The 15741-nt window shown below is 37.8% G+C and overlaps 1 protein-coding gene across 1 annotated transcript; it reads right to left on the minus strand.

Moving 5' to 3' along the window:
• Positions 1-7941: 7941 nt before the first annotated feature.
• On the minus strand, positions 7942-11575 carry ankrd33ab (ankyrin repeat domain 33Ab; the record flags this gene model as incomplete). The annotated part of the gene is made up of 4 exons (XM_083939587.1): positions 7942-8783; positions 10684-10824; positions 11077-11206; positions 11315-11575. The coding sequence occupies 4 exons, from the start codon at positions 11573-11575 to the stop codon at positions 7942-7944; spliced, it is 1374 nt and encodes a 457-aa protein (XP_083795713.1).
• Between the last annotated feature and the right edge of the window lie 4166 nt (positions 11576-15741).

The following is a 15741-nucleotide window of genomic DNA, read 5'->3' on the forward strand; positions in this document are numbered from 1 at the left end:
ATCACCGATATGTTATATATAATCTGCCACCAACATTTTTCTTTGTTCAAATATGCACATTTTGGTGATTTTAAAAGTTGAATACCAACAGGTGCGTCGTTAAACCTGGGCATTCGGTATTATCCGGCTTTTAAGTCTGACCCTAACACCCTTTCAAAATACGATTTCCGGGTCCAAACACAAAAACAAACATACACAACAGCTGTACATGTCATCAATTACGATCACCTCTAACGTCAGTTAGACACCTTTTTTCATCGATAAGAAAGAGGTCAAATGAATATTACATTTTTTTTTAAAAACTCAGATCTGTTTAAACAATGGAGAACCCCGCACTGCAGCGTTGTAGAAATGCAAGGCTTGGACCAGCTTGGACCTGGAAATCATATTTTGAAACTGTGTTAAGTCACCTCTTAACTGCCGAATAGCCCCGACCTCTGTGCCATCAAAAAGAACAACAACATAATGATGATGAAAATAGCCCAGTACAGTAGACTTTTATGTGGCTGCACTACCAGCAGCAACAGATGCAACACTGTAGCAGTGAAAACTGCAAAATTCTGATGTGTCAACACTGATATGATACCTTCAAAATCACACTTAAAGCAGACTGACTTGATAACTTCAATTAAATTAAATTCAATTTTATTTATAGTGCCAAATCATAACAAAAGTTATCTCAGGACACTTTACAGAGTAGGTAAAGACCACACTCTGTGACTTATTTATGATAAACATAGACCCAACAATTCCCCCGTAGAGTACGGTGGCAACGAAAACCTTCCCTATAACAGGCAGGAACGTCAGACAGACCCAGCTCTGTGGAGGACGGACATCTGTCTTGACCGGTTGAGGAGGAAGAAAAGGAGAGAGAAATGAGAAAAGACGGACAGATGGACAGAGAGAGACAAAGACAGAAACAAAGACAGAGACAGACAGACTTCCAGTAACTATAATAATATCTATAGCAATGTGAATATGACTTATATGTTATGGCAGTTAATACAGCAGAATAGTAGAAACAAGCACAGCTAAGGTTATAGATTATAAGAGTAGCAGGAAGCGTCATGCAGGACCACGGCAGCAGGCACCACCACGATCAGCAGAGACCTGCGAGACGACAAAGCACAAACAACTCCAGGGAAGAAGTGAATTAGTAACATGCATTGATGAGACATGAATGATACAGACAGAGAGGAGAGAAGCTCAGACTATCTGGAAAAGTTTTATCCCCCAGCAGACTAGGCCTATAGCAGCAAAATTAAGCAGAACAAAATCTGCTTAAAAATAACAACACAGCTGAGGGCTCGTAAGCCCTAACTTCTAATCACACTTTAAGCAGACTGACTTGATAACTGCAGAATCATACTTAAAGCAGACTGACTTGATAACTTCAGAATCACACTTAAAGCAGACTGACTTGATAACTTCAGAATCACACTTAAAGCAGACTGACTTGATAACTTCAGAATCACACTTAAAGCAGACTGACTTGATAACTTCAGAATAAAACTTAAAGCAGACTGACTTGATAACTTCAGAATCAAACTTAAAGCAGACTGACTTGATAACTTCAGAATCAAACTTAAAGCAGACTGACTTGATAACTTCAAAACAAACTTAAAGAAGACTGACTTGATAACTTCAAATCACACTTAAAGCAGACTTACTTGATAACTTCAGAATCACACTTAAAGCAGACTGACTCGATTACTTCTAATCACACTTTAAGCAGACTGACTTGATAACTTCAGAATCACACTTAAAGCAGACTGACTTGATAACTTCAAATCACACTTAAAGCAGACTGACTTGATAACTTCAGAATCAAACTTAAAGCAGACTGACTTGATAACTTCAGAATCAAACTTAAAGCAGACTGACTTGATAACTTCAGAATCAAACTTAAAGCAGACTGACTTGATAACTTCAGAATCAAACTTAAAGCAGACTGACTTGATAATTTCAGAATCAAACTTAAAGCAGACTGACTTGATAACTTCAGAATCAAACTTAAAGCAGACTGACTTAATAACTTCAAAACAAACTTAAGGAAGACTGACTTGATAACTTCAAATCACACTTAAAGCAGACTTACATGATAATTTCAGAATCAAACTTAAAGCTGACTGACTCGATAACTTCAAAACAAACTTAAAGCTGACTGACTCGATGACTTCAAATCAAACTCAAAGCAGACTGACTTGATAACTTCAGGATCAAACTTAAAGCAGACTGACTTGATAACTTCAGAATCACACTTAAAGCAGACTGACTTGATAACTTCAGAATCAAACTTAAAGCAGACTGACTTGATAATTTCAGAATCAAACTTAAAGCAGACTGACTTGATAATTTCAGAATCAAACTTAAAGCAGACTGACTTGATAACTTCAGAATCAAACTTAAAGCAGACTGACTTGATAACTTCAGAATCAAACTTAAAGCAGACTGACTTGATAACTTCAAATCACACTTAAAGCAGACTGACTTGATAACTTCAGAATCAAACTTAAAGCAGACTGACTTGATAACTTCAGAATCAAAATTAAAGCAGACTGACTTAATAACTTCAAAACAAACTTAAAGAAGACTGACTTGATAACTTCAAATCACACTTAAAGCAGACTTACATGATAATTTCAGAATCAAACTTAAAGCTGACTGACTCGATAACTTCAAAACAAACTTAAAGCTGACTGACTCGATGACTTCAAATCAAACTTAAAGCAGACTGACTTGATAACTTCAGGATCAAACATAAAGCAGACTGACTTGATAACTTCAGAATCAAACTTAAAGCAGACTGACTTGATAACTTCAGAATCAAACTTAAAGCAGACTGACTTGATAATTTCAGAATCAAACTTAAAGCTGACTGACTTGATAATTTCAGAATCAAACTTAAAGCAGACTGACTTGATAACTTCAGAATCAAACTTAAAGCAGACTGACTTGATAACTTCAGAATCAAACTTAAAGCAGACTGACTTGATAACTTCAGAATCACACTTAAAGCAGACTGACTTGATAACTTCAGAATCAAACTTAAAGCAGACTGACTTGATAACTTCAGAATCAAACTTAAAGCAGACTGACTTGATAACTTCTGAATCAAACTTAAAGCAGACGGACTTGATAACTTCAAATCTAACTTAAAGCAGACTGACTTGATAACCTCAGAATCAAACTTAAAGCAGACTGACTTGATAACTTGAAATCTAACTTAAAGCCGACTGAATTGATAACTTCAGAATCAAACTTAAAGCAGACTGACTTGATAACTTCAGAATCAAACTTAAAGCAGACTGACTTGATAACTTCAGAATCAAACTTAAAGCAGACTGACTTGATAACTTCAGAATCAAACTTAAAGCAGACTGACTTGATAACTTCAGAATCAAACTTAAAGCAGACGGACTTGATAACTTCAGAATCAAACTTAAAGCAGACTGACTTGATAACTTCAGAATCACACTTAAAGCAGACTGACTTGATAACTTCAGAATCCAACTTAAAGCAGACTGACTTAATAACTTCAGAATCAAACTTAAAGCAGACTGACTTGATGAATTCAAATCACACTTAAAGCAGACTGACTTGATAACTTCAGAATCAAACTTAAAGCAGACTGACTTGATAACTTCAGAATCACACTTAAAGCAGACGGACTTGATAACTTCAGAATCAAACCTAAAGCTGACTAACTCGATAACTTCAGAATCAAACTTAAAGCAGACTGACTTGATAACTTCAGAACCAAACTTAAAGCAGACTGACTTGATAACTTCAGAATCAAACTTAAAGCAGACTGACTTGATAACTTCAGAATCAAACTTAAAGCAGACTGACTGAATAACTTCAGAATCAAACTTAAAGCAGACTGACTTGATAATTTCAGAATCAAACTTAAAGCAGACTGACTTGATAACTTCAGAATCAAACTTAAAGCAGACTGACTTGATAACTTCAGAATCACACTTAAAGCTGACTGACTTGATAACTTCAGAATCACACTTAAAGCAGACTGACTTGATAACTTCAGAATCACACTTAAAGCAGACTGACTTGATAACTTCAGAATCAAACTTAAAGCAGACTGACTTGATAACTTCAGAATCAAACTTAAAGCAGACTGACTTAATAACTTCAGAATCACACTTAAAGCAGACTGACTTGATAACTTCAGAATCAAACTTAAAGCAGACTGACTTGATAACTTCAGAATCAAACTTAAAGCAGACTGACTTGATAACTTCAGAATCACACTTAAAGCAGACTGACTTGATAACTTCAGAATCAAACTTAAAGCAGACTGACTGAATAACTTCAGAATCAAACTTAAAGCAGACTGACTTGATAACTTCAAATCAAACATAAAGCAGGCTGACTTTATAACTTCAAATCAAACTTAAAGCAGACTGACTTTATAACTTCAAATCAAACTTAAAGCAGACTGACTTTATAACTTCAAATCAAACTTAAAGCAGACTGACTTGATAACTTCAGAACCAAACTTAAAGCAGACTGACTTGATAACTTCAGAATCACACTTAAAGCAGACTGACTTGATAACTTCAGAATCAAACTTAAAGCAGACTGACTTAATAACTTCAGAATCAAACTTAAAGCAGACTGACTTAATAACTTCAGAATCAAACTTAAAGCAGACTGACTTGATAACTTCAGAATCACACTTAAAGCAGACTGACTTGATAACTTCAGAATCAAACTTAAAGCAGTCTGACTTGATAACTTCAGAATCAAACTTAAAGCAGACTGACTTGATAACTTCAGTATCACACATAAAGCAGACTGACTTGATAACTTCAGAATCAAACTTAAAGCAGTCTGACTTGATAACTTCAGAATCAAACTTAAAGCAGACTGACTTGATAACTTCAAATCAAACATAAAGCAGACTGACTTGATAACTTCAGAATCACACTTAAAGCAGACTGACTTGATAACTTCAGAATCAAACTTAAGGCAGACTGACTTGATAACTTCAGAATCAAACTTAAAGCAGACTGACTTAATAACTTCAAAACAAACTTAAAGCAGACTGACTTGATAACTTCAGAATCACACTTAAAGCAGACTGACTTGATAACTTCAAATCAAACTTAAAGCAGACTGACTTTATAACTTCAAATCAAACTTAAAGCAGACTGACTTGATAACTTCAGAATCACACTTAAAGCAGACTGACTTGATAACTTCTGAATCAAACTTAAAGCAGACTGACTTGATAACTTCAGAATCAAACTTAAAGCAGACTGACTTGATAACTTCAAATCAAACTTAAAGCAGACTGACTTGATAACTTCTGAATCAAACTTAAAGCAGACTGACTTGATAACTTCAGAATCAAACTTAAAGCAGACTGACTTGATAACTTCAGAATCAAACTTAAAGCAGACTGACTTGATAACTTCAGAATCAAACTTAAAGCAGACTGACTTGATAACTTCAAATCAAACTTAAAGCAGACTGACTTGATAACTTCAAATCAAACTTAAAGCAGACTGACTTGATAACTTCAAATCAAACATAAAGCAGACTGACTTGATAACTTCAAATCAAACATAAAGCAGACTGACTTGATAACTTCAAATCAAACTTAAAGCAGACTGACTTGATAACTTCAAATCAAACTTAAAGCAGACTGACTTGATAACTTCAAATCAAACATAAAGCAGACTGACTTGCCGGTGATTCGGTTTAACAGTGACCCTGTTAACTGGAGACTTTCAGCTGAGTGCCTCTGTGGTCGCCATAGTAACTGCAGATGATGAAAACAGTATCGTTTTTTTCCGTGAGATCCTCATAAACTGTATAAAAAGGAGATACTCTGAAATACGGTTTACTACACCAGGGAGACAGGTACATGGCTGGTGGAGCACTGGGTCACTCGTTAAACCCAAACAACTGTCAGGAGAGAAAACGTCCGTCGGATCAGTGATGGTTTCTAGTTTGCACAGTTTCAGACCTGCAGTGGATTCAGCCCGGTCCACTTAACACCGGATCGGTGCGTGACTGTTTCTGAGGCTGTTCTCATGTTTCATTCTGGCTGCTGGTGTCTGTGCTGACCTTTCCTATCCTTAGCATAACGTTAAACAGTTTACTCCTCAGACCAGTAGTCTCACATAACCATTGTTCTTTCCTTTCCTTCTCAAACTAATCTGCTCAATTTCAAACATTTCTCAGGGGAGAAACCCCCGAAACCTCGTCTGAGAAGGACTCTGACTTCTGGGCTACAGCCCCAGAGGTTTCCACGAGTTAGCGATGCCCCTGAATATAAACACTGAAAAAACCTGGAATTCAAAAATAAAGGAAGTACAATAAAAAAAAAAGTCCGGTGGGTGCACCTTACATTAAATTTGTCCTAAGTTTTCAGTACTGATCCTTTGTCCAGTATTTACCTCACATAGGAGTAAACAAAAAACCCAGCCCTAAGATCGGTACATATAGTACATATCAGGTCACAAAGGTCACTCACAAATTACCTTTTGTAAACCAGGTCTTTTAGCCACATCTCCTTGTCATTAGGCTCACATTGCTGTAAGATAATCCCCACATTTATTAGAGGAATGAAGGAAAGACTGCTTCTGTTTTTGTCAGTATATTTCCCTTTCATCCCCTTCAGCTTTATAAGTTCACACTTTATCTTACCGGATGTACAATGAGGGTATGCATTCTCCTCTGCCTTCACCATCTCCGCTATCTATTCTGCACAGGCACTTCCAGGCCTTAGCACCACCCGAGACAACTGTGATTGGTTTAAAGAAATACAAAAAACCAGAGCGTTTTTTCCCCTATCCCTGAATGTTAACTCAGACTGTACTCCAGCACTGACACAAGGCTGTGGAAATAGGTCTGGCAGAGCAAGACTAAGTAAATAGTGAACCTGACAGCAAACAGATATGTTGGAACATCAGCTTTCATTAGAGATGCCCAATATTCACTATTCTTTCAGCTCTGGTTTGGTCTCCACAACCTCCTGAGAAAAATATCTGTTAAATGTTCAGATGGTTGCCAGCTGTGTCTGCCTGCTGTTTGGTGCTGAGCAGGTATTTTTCAGTTTCTTCATTAGAGCTGCTCTGCTGAAAACAGCTTCCTGCTGCGGCTGGAAACAAGGTTGATGAGAGGACGACAAAGACAATGAACTAAAATAGACTTTGAAACTCAATGGAGCTGGTGGAGACTTGTTTGTTACTTTCATCACGAGTGACACCTTTCACATTACACATCTGAGCCATTATTAATATGAAAATATTGACTAGTGCAGCTTCAATAAATGAATGAATTGAAACTTTAACTATCAAATATTTATTTGTATTTATTTTGTAAGTTAATAAAATCACGAGATATATGATTATGTTACTGGCAATATCAGAAAATTGCAATAAAATTGAACTTGAGGATTATACACATCCTCCATTATGACGCATTTTTGCTACACACTACAGATTTACAGTTGATTTTGGCTAGCTAGTTACAAAAGTAAACATATTTCATAACAATACAAATGAGCTATGACATTTATATATCTAAATTGTGCATAGTAAATTAATATACAGGTATTATGTGCCTGCCTGCCAATGATGAGGTAGATTGCTACTAGATATGGGTGCATTTTATCGTTATCTGTAAAAAATGGCCTTTTTAGTCCTAATGGATTCTAAACACTTTTAATAAATTCATGGAAAAAAAACTTTTTATCCTAACACAAGATATATAACAGTTGTCTCAACCTTTAGACAAAGGCTAAAACTACAAACTCTTCCCAGAGAGTCTCTGCAGTGTCTGTTTGAGGTCCTCATTCAGCTCTAGGAAGAAAAAATATGTCCACTTTGACTGATTTTCCCTTTAGGTTTTAGGCTCTGTAATTGTTGAATATTTACATCTGGACTGCAGAACAGTCCTTTTTTGAAACTCTTAGTTTTTGGCCTTGTTGTCTTTTTCTTTCTTTTTCTCCTTTTTCTCTTTTTCTGCCTTTTCTTTCTCAGCTTTCTTCTTCTCCTTCTTTTTCTCGTCCTTGATCTCTTTGTACCTCCACTTGGGTGGTTCCAGGAAGCCCTTATCCTTATCCTTTTTCTTCTTCTTCTTTTCCTTCTTTGGTGTTGCCTCTGTAGGCCTGACGATGTCTATCTTGGGGATGCAGCCAGAGGGGAATATGCTGTTCCTTCTCGCCATACTGCGGGGAATAAATGCAGCAGTGACTTTGGTGGAAGCCAACGAGAGGATGCTGTCTCGCCGCTCTGTCTCGGCACAGCACATTATGGTCTCTGCAGAGTGGATTGTGGGAATTATGTGTGATACTGATCCATTGCTGTGGCACACTGAGCTCACTTCTAATTTACTATCTGGGTGTTTCTTCACCAGCTCTGGCACAGTCATGCGCCTCTTCCCCAGCTCAGGAGGGCTTGTAGGGCAGAGTGGACGGCATCCAGTTGAAATCAAGGGACTGTGGACACTGGTGGTCATGCGCACCATGTGGTCCAGGGCACCGTTGTCTTCGGGGTCACGAGGAAATCTGAAACCAAATGTGTTTTTGATCCGCTGGGTAATTTTTTCTGTGGCACTTTTCTCACCTTTGGCCCTGGCTACTCTCTCATTGAGCCCAGGCCACTCAGGGATATAACTTTCACAGAACTGCTCAGCTTTTGGCCTCATTTTAAGACGTCGGAGACGATACAGGGTCTCATAGCGGCCGGTTTTCAGCGCCCAGTCCCGAGCACATTTTCCTTTTGTAGAGTCTACTGCATGTATGTCAGCCCCTAGGGAAAAAAGGGAATTAGAGTAAGGGTTAATTTTTATTTTAAAATGAATCTTTTTCGTGCTATTCAGATCTGCAGAGCTGATAGGCCTTTTTCATGGCTGACATTTTGGCCTGTCATAGCAGGAAAAGCACAAGTGGCGTTAATCACATTAGCAATGTCTTTATTGCAGGTTACAGGTATATTCCAGTATATAGCATACCACTAATCCAGCATGCAAGGAATCTGAAACCAAAATGTTGCATTGAATGCAGCCAGTAATGATTAATTACACCTGTGTGTGTTAGCTATAACATGCCAAAATCTCTGCCACAAAAAAGTCAGATTACTACCTTTAACAAACCCCTGGTAATATACAGCATGGTAGTCACTGTATAGGCCTTTGAATAGTCACAAATAACCAAGTCCAGTTGCTTTTGACTGAAGTTGCTTTGGGGATAGTCACTGTATAAGCCTTTTCACAACAGGCATTTTGATTTGTCATAATGAGCAAAGCACAAGTGTTACACTAACATTAACAACAACTCTGTTGACAGTGAGTGAGCATGCACAATACCAGGACCCTACAACTGAAGCAGCTAAATGGGATGCAGCCTTCACTGATTTCATGATTGACACTTGTGCTTGTCCGACTGTCACATGTCAAGATATCTGCTGAGAAGAAGGCCTATTGGCACAGCTTTGTTTAGGTTTGATGAGATTATTAGACAATTAGGGCATGACGATAAACCCTTAAAACCAAATATTAAATGTTAACATTAAATGTGTCATACTAATTTAAATGGACTGAAACAAAAAAATTGTGTCTGAATTACATATAATGGGAAGAACCAACCAGACTATGGTCCAGGGCACTATGATACAGATCATGTTGCCCCGACTTAGCTGCAGTGAAAAGCAGCAACAATTATTCAATTATTCAATTAATGAGTCGATATAAATAAAACTAATGACCAACTATTTGATAGTTATATAATATATAACTAACTATAATAGTTTCAGTAATGTGTCTGGTTCCTGATTATCAAATGTAAATTGTTGTTTTTCTTTATCATATATGACAGAAAATCTACTTAAAGTTCTGCATTATTAGTTGACATAACAATTTAAAGATATCACTGTACTGGAAAAACACCTTTTTTTTTCGAATATGTTTAAACATTTCACAGACTAAAGGATAATCAATTAACAATCAATTAAGGGAAATGAACAGAAGCAGATTAATTCGTAATGAAGAGAATCATTATTTGTAACCCTACTGCAATGTGTATGACTAGCAGAGAGTTTAGGAAACACGTGCAGTCTACAAATAGCTGTGCGAGTGGCTAATCTTCACTCAGCAAGACTAGTAAATCAGAGGTTACTGGAGGCTGCGTTAAGATGTGATAAAGGCCTCAGAATTATCCCTTAAACCGGTCTGACATAACTGGCACCCTCACTCGTAAACAGTTAGCTGACTTCAAATATGGATAGATAAACCGTGGGCTGAGCTATTCTCACCACCAGGACAGTAACATTCATTTAGAGCTTTCCTTGTTAATGAGCTAATATCAGGGTTTCAAAAAAGGCCTGATTATGTCATTATGAACTGTAGCTCCTGCATTATTTCATCTGTCCATGTCAAAATGCATTTTGTTACTCATGACAAAGTATGAAAAGTGTCTGAGTGGTTCATGTGTGTATAAAAATCTATAAATATGCAGTATAAAATTACCTCTTTAGGTCTAAATATTTTCATCAATTTACATTTGATATATTGCTATGATGTCAGCAATGTCCAAATATATAATTTTGCAGAATGTTTGCATACATTATACAATAAATGTATCAAAATTAACAGTTTTCCTAGACTAATGACAATAAATGGAAATTAAAGCAAACTTTCATTACAAACACATACCAGCCATAACAAGGGAAGCCACGACGTCATTGCGGCCGGTCATGGCAGCTTTGATGAGGGCTGTGAAACCGCGACAATCCTTTATTTCAGTGTCTATACCAGGATAGTAGTTTAGGAGATACATAACTGTGTTGATATGACCTGCAGATAAAAACAAAGAATTCACTGTGTCAGAAAATGTGTAACATGTGAAACCTGGCTGGTTGGGACTGTTTGTATCAAGATCCAATTGAAGTTTTACAGTTTTCAGTCAACAAAAGTCACATAACGCTGCATATGATATTTGATACTGTCTAATTACACCATAAGTTTGTTGTACTTTTCTGGTTTATCCTCTAAACATGACCTTTTTTTGTCTTGTTTTGGTAATGTTTGTGTGTAGGTACGACTTACCTGCTTGGGATGCAATCATCAGAGCAGTGTTGCCTTCATTGTCCTGGTGATTTATGTCTATAAAGGGACAGGTGTGAAGCTCGTATACAATGTCTATGAAACCTTTGCAGCAAGCCACCATCAAGCCATTCTGTTGGTAACAGTCAACGGTAAGGATCAATGACCATGGGAGTGTTGTAGACATTTTGAGCTATGATTTACAGGTCTTAATTATGACCATTATGAATGAGACTCTCACCCAGCCATTGATGTCCAGCTCTGTGACCTCGTCTTTTGTGACCCCTCTCTCCAGAACTTTTCGCAGAGAGACGGGTTCATTACGGGCGCAAGCTTGATACAGTGTTGATGCTGGACGTCCGTCTGTTCTCTCCGGCGTGTAGTCTGGAAGCACAGAGTCATCAGAGAGGATGCTGTCTGAATCGGACTCGCTCCCCAACAGAGACGCGTCGTCCTCATCAGGTCCTGAGCCCAGGTGAGGGTCCCTCGCTGCAGTGGCCATCTTCCAACAGTAGAACAGGTGAGACGGTGCTGTAACGTTTGTTTACATCTACAAAAAATAAAAATAAAAATAAAAATGAAACTAGTAGGCAGAAACTACTGGATGTTGTCGTTAGCAAAAAAGGTTCAATCAGAAAGGATGAATTTTTCCTCCTTGGAAAAGTAATTACACATAATACCAAGTTAAAAGTATCTAATTGTAGACACAACACGGTTGGAGAATCACAACATGCTGTATTTAAAAGGCTTCAGATCTGCCACGTTGAGAGATCAAAAGCTTGCTTACTGTCAGATTGTCAAAGGGAAAACACAAGTCTGTCAGTCAGGGATTATGAGTGTGTTATCTATGTGTCATGGAGTGGGTGTGGTTGTGTGAGCTCAGTGGGCCTGTTGAGTAACTGGATCAGCATCTAAAAGCCCTGCTGAACATATAGCAGGGCTAAATGAGGAACAACACACCTCAGAATAACCTCAGGCGCACGAGGGACCGGTCAACTCGTGTTTTGGCTCTATTATTAAATCAAATCAACCTTTATTTATAAAGCCATACACAAAATGCAACTCCAAGTGTTGAACATGAAGACTTAAAAAGAACAGATGTTCAAGTAATTTATACGAGTCAATACAATATTATAAACAAAAAATAAAAGATAACAGCTAAAGTGAAACTTGACTATTGGAACTAATGACTGCTGTAATGTATGTATTTAATTTATGCAAATGTTTACATTGGTTTTCCAGACTTTTTTTATAAAACAAGTAAGCACTTTGAGGATCCTTGAGTTCAAGCATGTCAAATGTTATATGTCACAGGACAAAGTGCCAACACAGATCAACCAAAGAAGTGAACATTCAGAGGCAGAACTGCAGCATCTACTGTTCTTCGTCAGCACAGAATGTTTCACTTTGATCAAACTAACATAAAGAATATTCACTCACCATAAGGAGTTATAAATCTGCTGTAAATGTAGATGTATCCACGCGTATTGGCCCGGGCATGTCACACCTCTGTGACTTCTTGCTGGTTGACTTCTGACTTCCCTTCAACGTTCTTACTGTGTTTTCAGAGCAGCCGAGAGGTCACAGTTACTCTCAGTCAATAGAGAGTAAATAGAGGTACTTTAGCCATTTCCATCCCACAAATTATCATGATGACATAAAACTGAGAGGAGGAGTCTTTGCAGAGTCTTCAGACACACTGTACGCTCAGTTCCTGTGCTTAGCTCATCCCACTTACAGCAGCTTTCTGGAGAGGATTACATGCGGCTCTGACTGTTTTCATCTGTCAACATCAGTGTTTTGCATACTACCTGCTACTTACACCTGTTTTTAATTGGCTAACCAAAAGATAGTTTCTTTAAAGTTATAATCCGTAAGACATTCATCTAGTTAATTGTCTTTTAAGTTACTATCTATGAAAGAGTGAGTTAAAAAAATGGTGATTGATCATATACCCCACTAATGAAAGCACTTGTATTTGCTGCTTTGCCCAGAAATGTATTTGAGTGACTGTGGCGACAGCAGCAGTTGGTCAGCCGGTGGAGCCCGTCACTGCCAGTTATGCTGTGTTTCATTGTAATCGGAAATCGGGAACTTCCAACTTCTGAGTCAGGCCTGTAGTAAGGGCAAGAGTATAATAGGAACGCGTGTGCGTGTGCGTGTGCGTGTGCGTGTGCGTGTGCGTGTGCGTGTGCGTGTGTGTGTGTGTGTGTGTGTGTGTGTGTGTGTGTGTGTGTGTGTGTGTGTGTGTGTGTGGATTTAAGAGGGTAACATATAGGGGACAGACCGGAAGTAGAAATGTTAATGTATTTAAATAAAGTTTACAAAACAACACACATGTTTCCCGTCTGGATATTTATATAATGCCTGAGTACCACATGATACAAGGCTCGCTCTAATGTGTCTAACCGGCACAGGTCCATTTCATTACTGCTGACCCACAATGAAGGATCAACAGACAGATTAAGAAGACTGTTCAAGTCCAAAGAAAAAGAAACAAAAACTAACTGAGGTGAAGAAGGACAAATAATCAAGAAGCAATGCGACTGTGAACGTGAAAAGATTGAGGGCTTTGAAAGAACAGGCTCGTCTACAGTTACATCTTACTGCCAAAGAGGCCGTTAGAAATAAGTTATCTCAATTCTTACGGACTATAACTTTAAGCCCCCTGTGATTTTCTTTTTTCTGTTTTTCCTCTTTTTTGATATTTTTTGGAAAAGTACATTCGCCATTTGTTTTGACTATCTGATAAACTGTCACATGTACATTTGACCCACAATTTTTTTTCAGAAAAAAAAAAGAGAATATAAACAGAAGAATAACAATCACACATCAACAATAACCACACCTCATCTTCTGTTGAATATGAATAGCAAATGCATTTATGCAAACAATCCTTTAATTTAAAACACAGAAACCGCACATGGTATTTTTTATTCCGTCCAAGTAATTTACGGAAGCCCTAAACGGTCATACATTACATACCTTTTATTTCCTCCGTTTTCTCGTGATAACGAGTTCATTTTTATACGTTCCATTCATTATCTATCAAAGGAATGATCTCGTTATCACGGGAAAACTGATCAAAATGATCTCGCTATCACGAGAAAATGAAGGAAATAAAATGCATGTAATGTATGACCTTTTAGGACTTCAGTAGTAATTAATCCAATTGTAACTATATAAAATGTTAACAGTAAGCTGCTTAAGACTGACCAGCAGATGCGACAGATTCCAGACACAATAGTTAAAACAGCAATAAAAGTAATTTCACAGAAAAGCAGAGGCAGCAAAGGCTGAGTGAAGATGTTTCTCCGATTTACCACATGATGGGGATCTTTGCACAGTTCACTGCCTCAAATCTCAGCCTTTATAATTTGGTCATAATAGAGTGAAACTGATTAGCAGTTCTATGTGTGTCCTAAATATCAGGAATGTACAAACTGCATTGACATGGTTTAAATGAACTTACAGTGCAGTCTTGGCTGAGTGTAGAAACTGGAATATAAGCTATAAGTGAATGAAACAGGACTAACAAAAATCATACAAGCAGGATGGTTCTACTGAAGCTATTTTGAGTCAGTCAAAACTCCTGCTTATGGAATGGTCACAAACTGAAATTAGCCTACGGGACCTATGGGACGTGGCTGGACTTGTTTGGACAGATTGAACCCCCTCTTGACCAGATGGGCCCGAGGACAGATCCCACTGCAGCGGAACAGCTGTCCTCATCTGCCCAGAGGAGAAAAGACCAGACTTTTGTTGAACATTAGGTTGCACGACACAGAGAGCTTTACAACTTGTTTCTTTCTTTTGATACAATACAAATTCAACGGATCAGTTATGGATGCTTAAATGAAGGGAGAAGACTGAATTTAAAAACATTTAGGTGAAGAGAAAGGAGGCCACATCAGCACAAACGGAAGAGAAAGAGATGCAAAATGAAGACTTTGGCAAAAGTGCAAGGGAGGACTGAACAACTTCTGGGACTCAGGGTTGATAACGTGAGTGTCTTTGGTCCACAAGGCCAACATTGTTCAAGGGAGGTGATGGAATTAACAAACTTCAATGCTAAAAACTTGCATGCGTCAACTTGGGGCTACTCTAAATAATGAAGCACATTCAGAAATGCTGAAATAGTGTGAAATGTAGAAGAGTCAGGCCCATCATTAATAACACAAACACGAAGACCACACCTTAAAGTAAGAATATTCTGATGCATTTATTTGTGCCAGATGATCTTTACCTGCTTATTGAAACACCCAAACATTGCTGCAGCTCATCCTAAAATATCATATTAATTTAAAGTCAATGTCATTTTAGTTGTTGATTTTAGTAGTTAAGTTAGCCCAAGTTATTCTTCAGACAGCATCAGACTTCTTTGTGCTGAGGAGTTCATGTTGTTCTGTACTCTCCCGAACAGTTTAGTCCTCTCAGGGAAATTCCTCAGATAAGATAAGAAACTACTCAAGCTGAAGCAAAAATAGGAAAGAGAGAGAGGTGAAATAGGGTGTAAAAGTGGTATAATTAGCTCAATCACTCTTTCTGTTCTGCCTACCCCTGAATCGGTCACATATATCAAATTTAATTTAATTTTAATAACTTTTTCAACTTTGTTCTGTCTTTCGTGTAAGGTTTCAGACACGAGCCAGGATAAACTGTTGGATG

This window comes from Echiichthys vipera (assembly GCF_963691815.1).
Source record: "Echiichthys vipera genome assembly, chromosome: X".
Lineage (NCBI taxonomy): Eukaryota > Metazoa > Chordata > Actinopteri > Perciformes > Trachinidae > Echiichthys > Echiichthys vipera.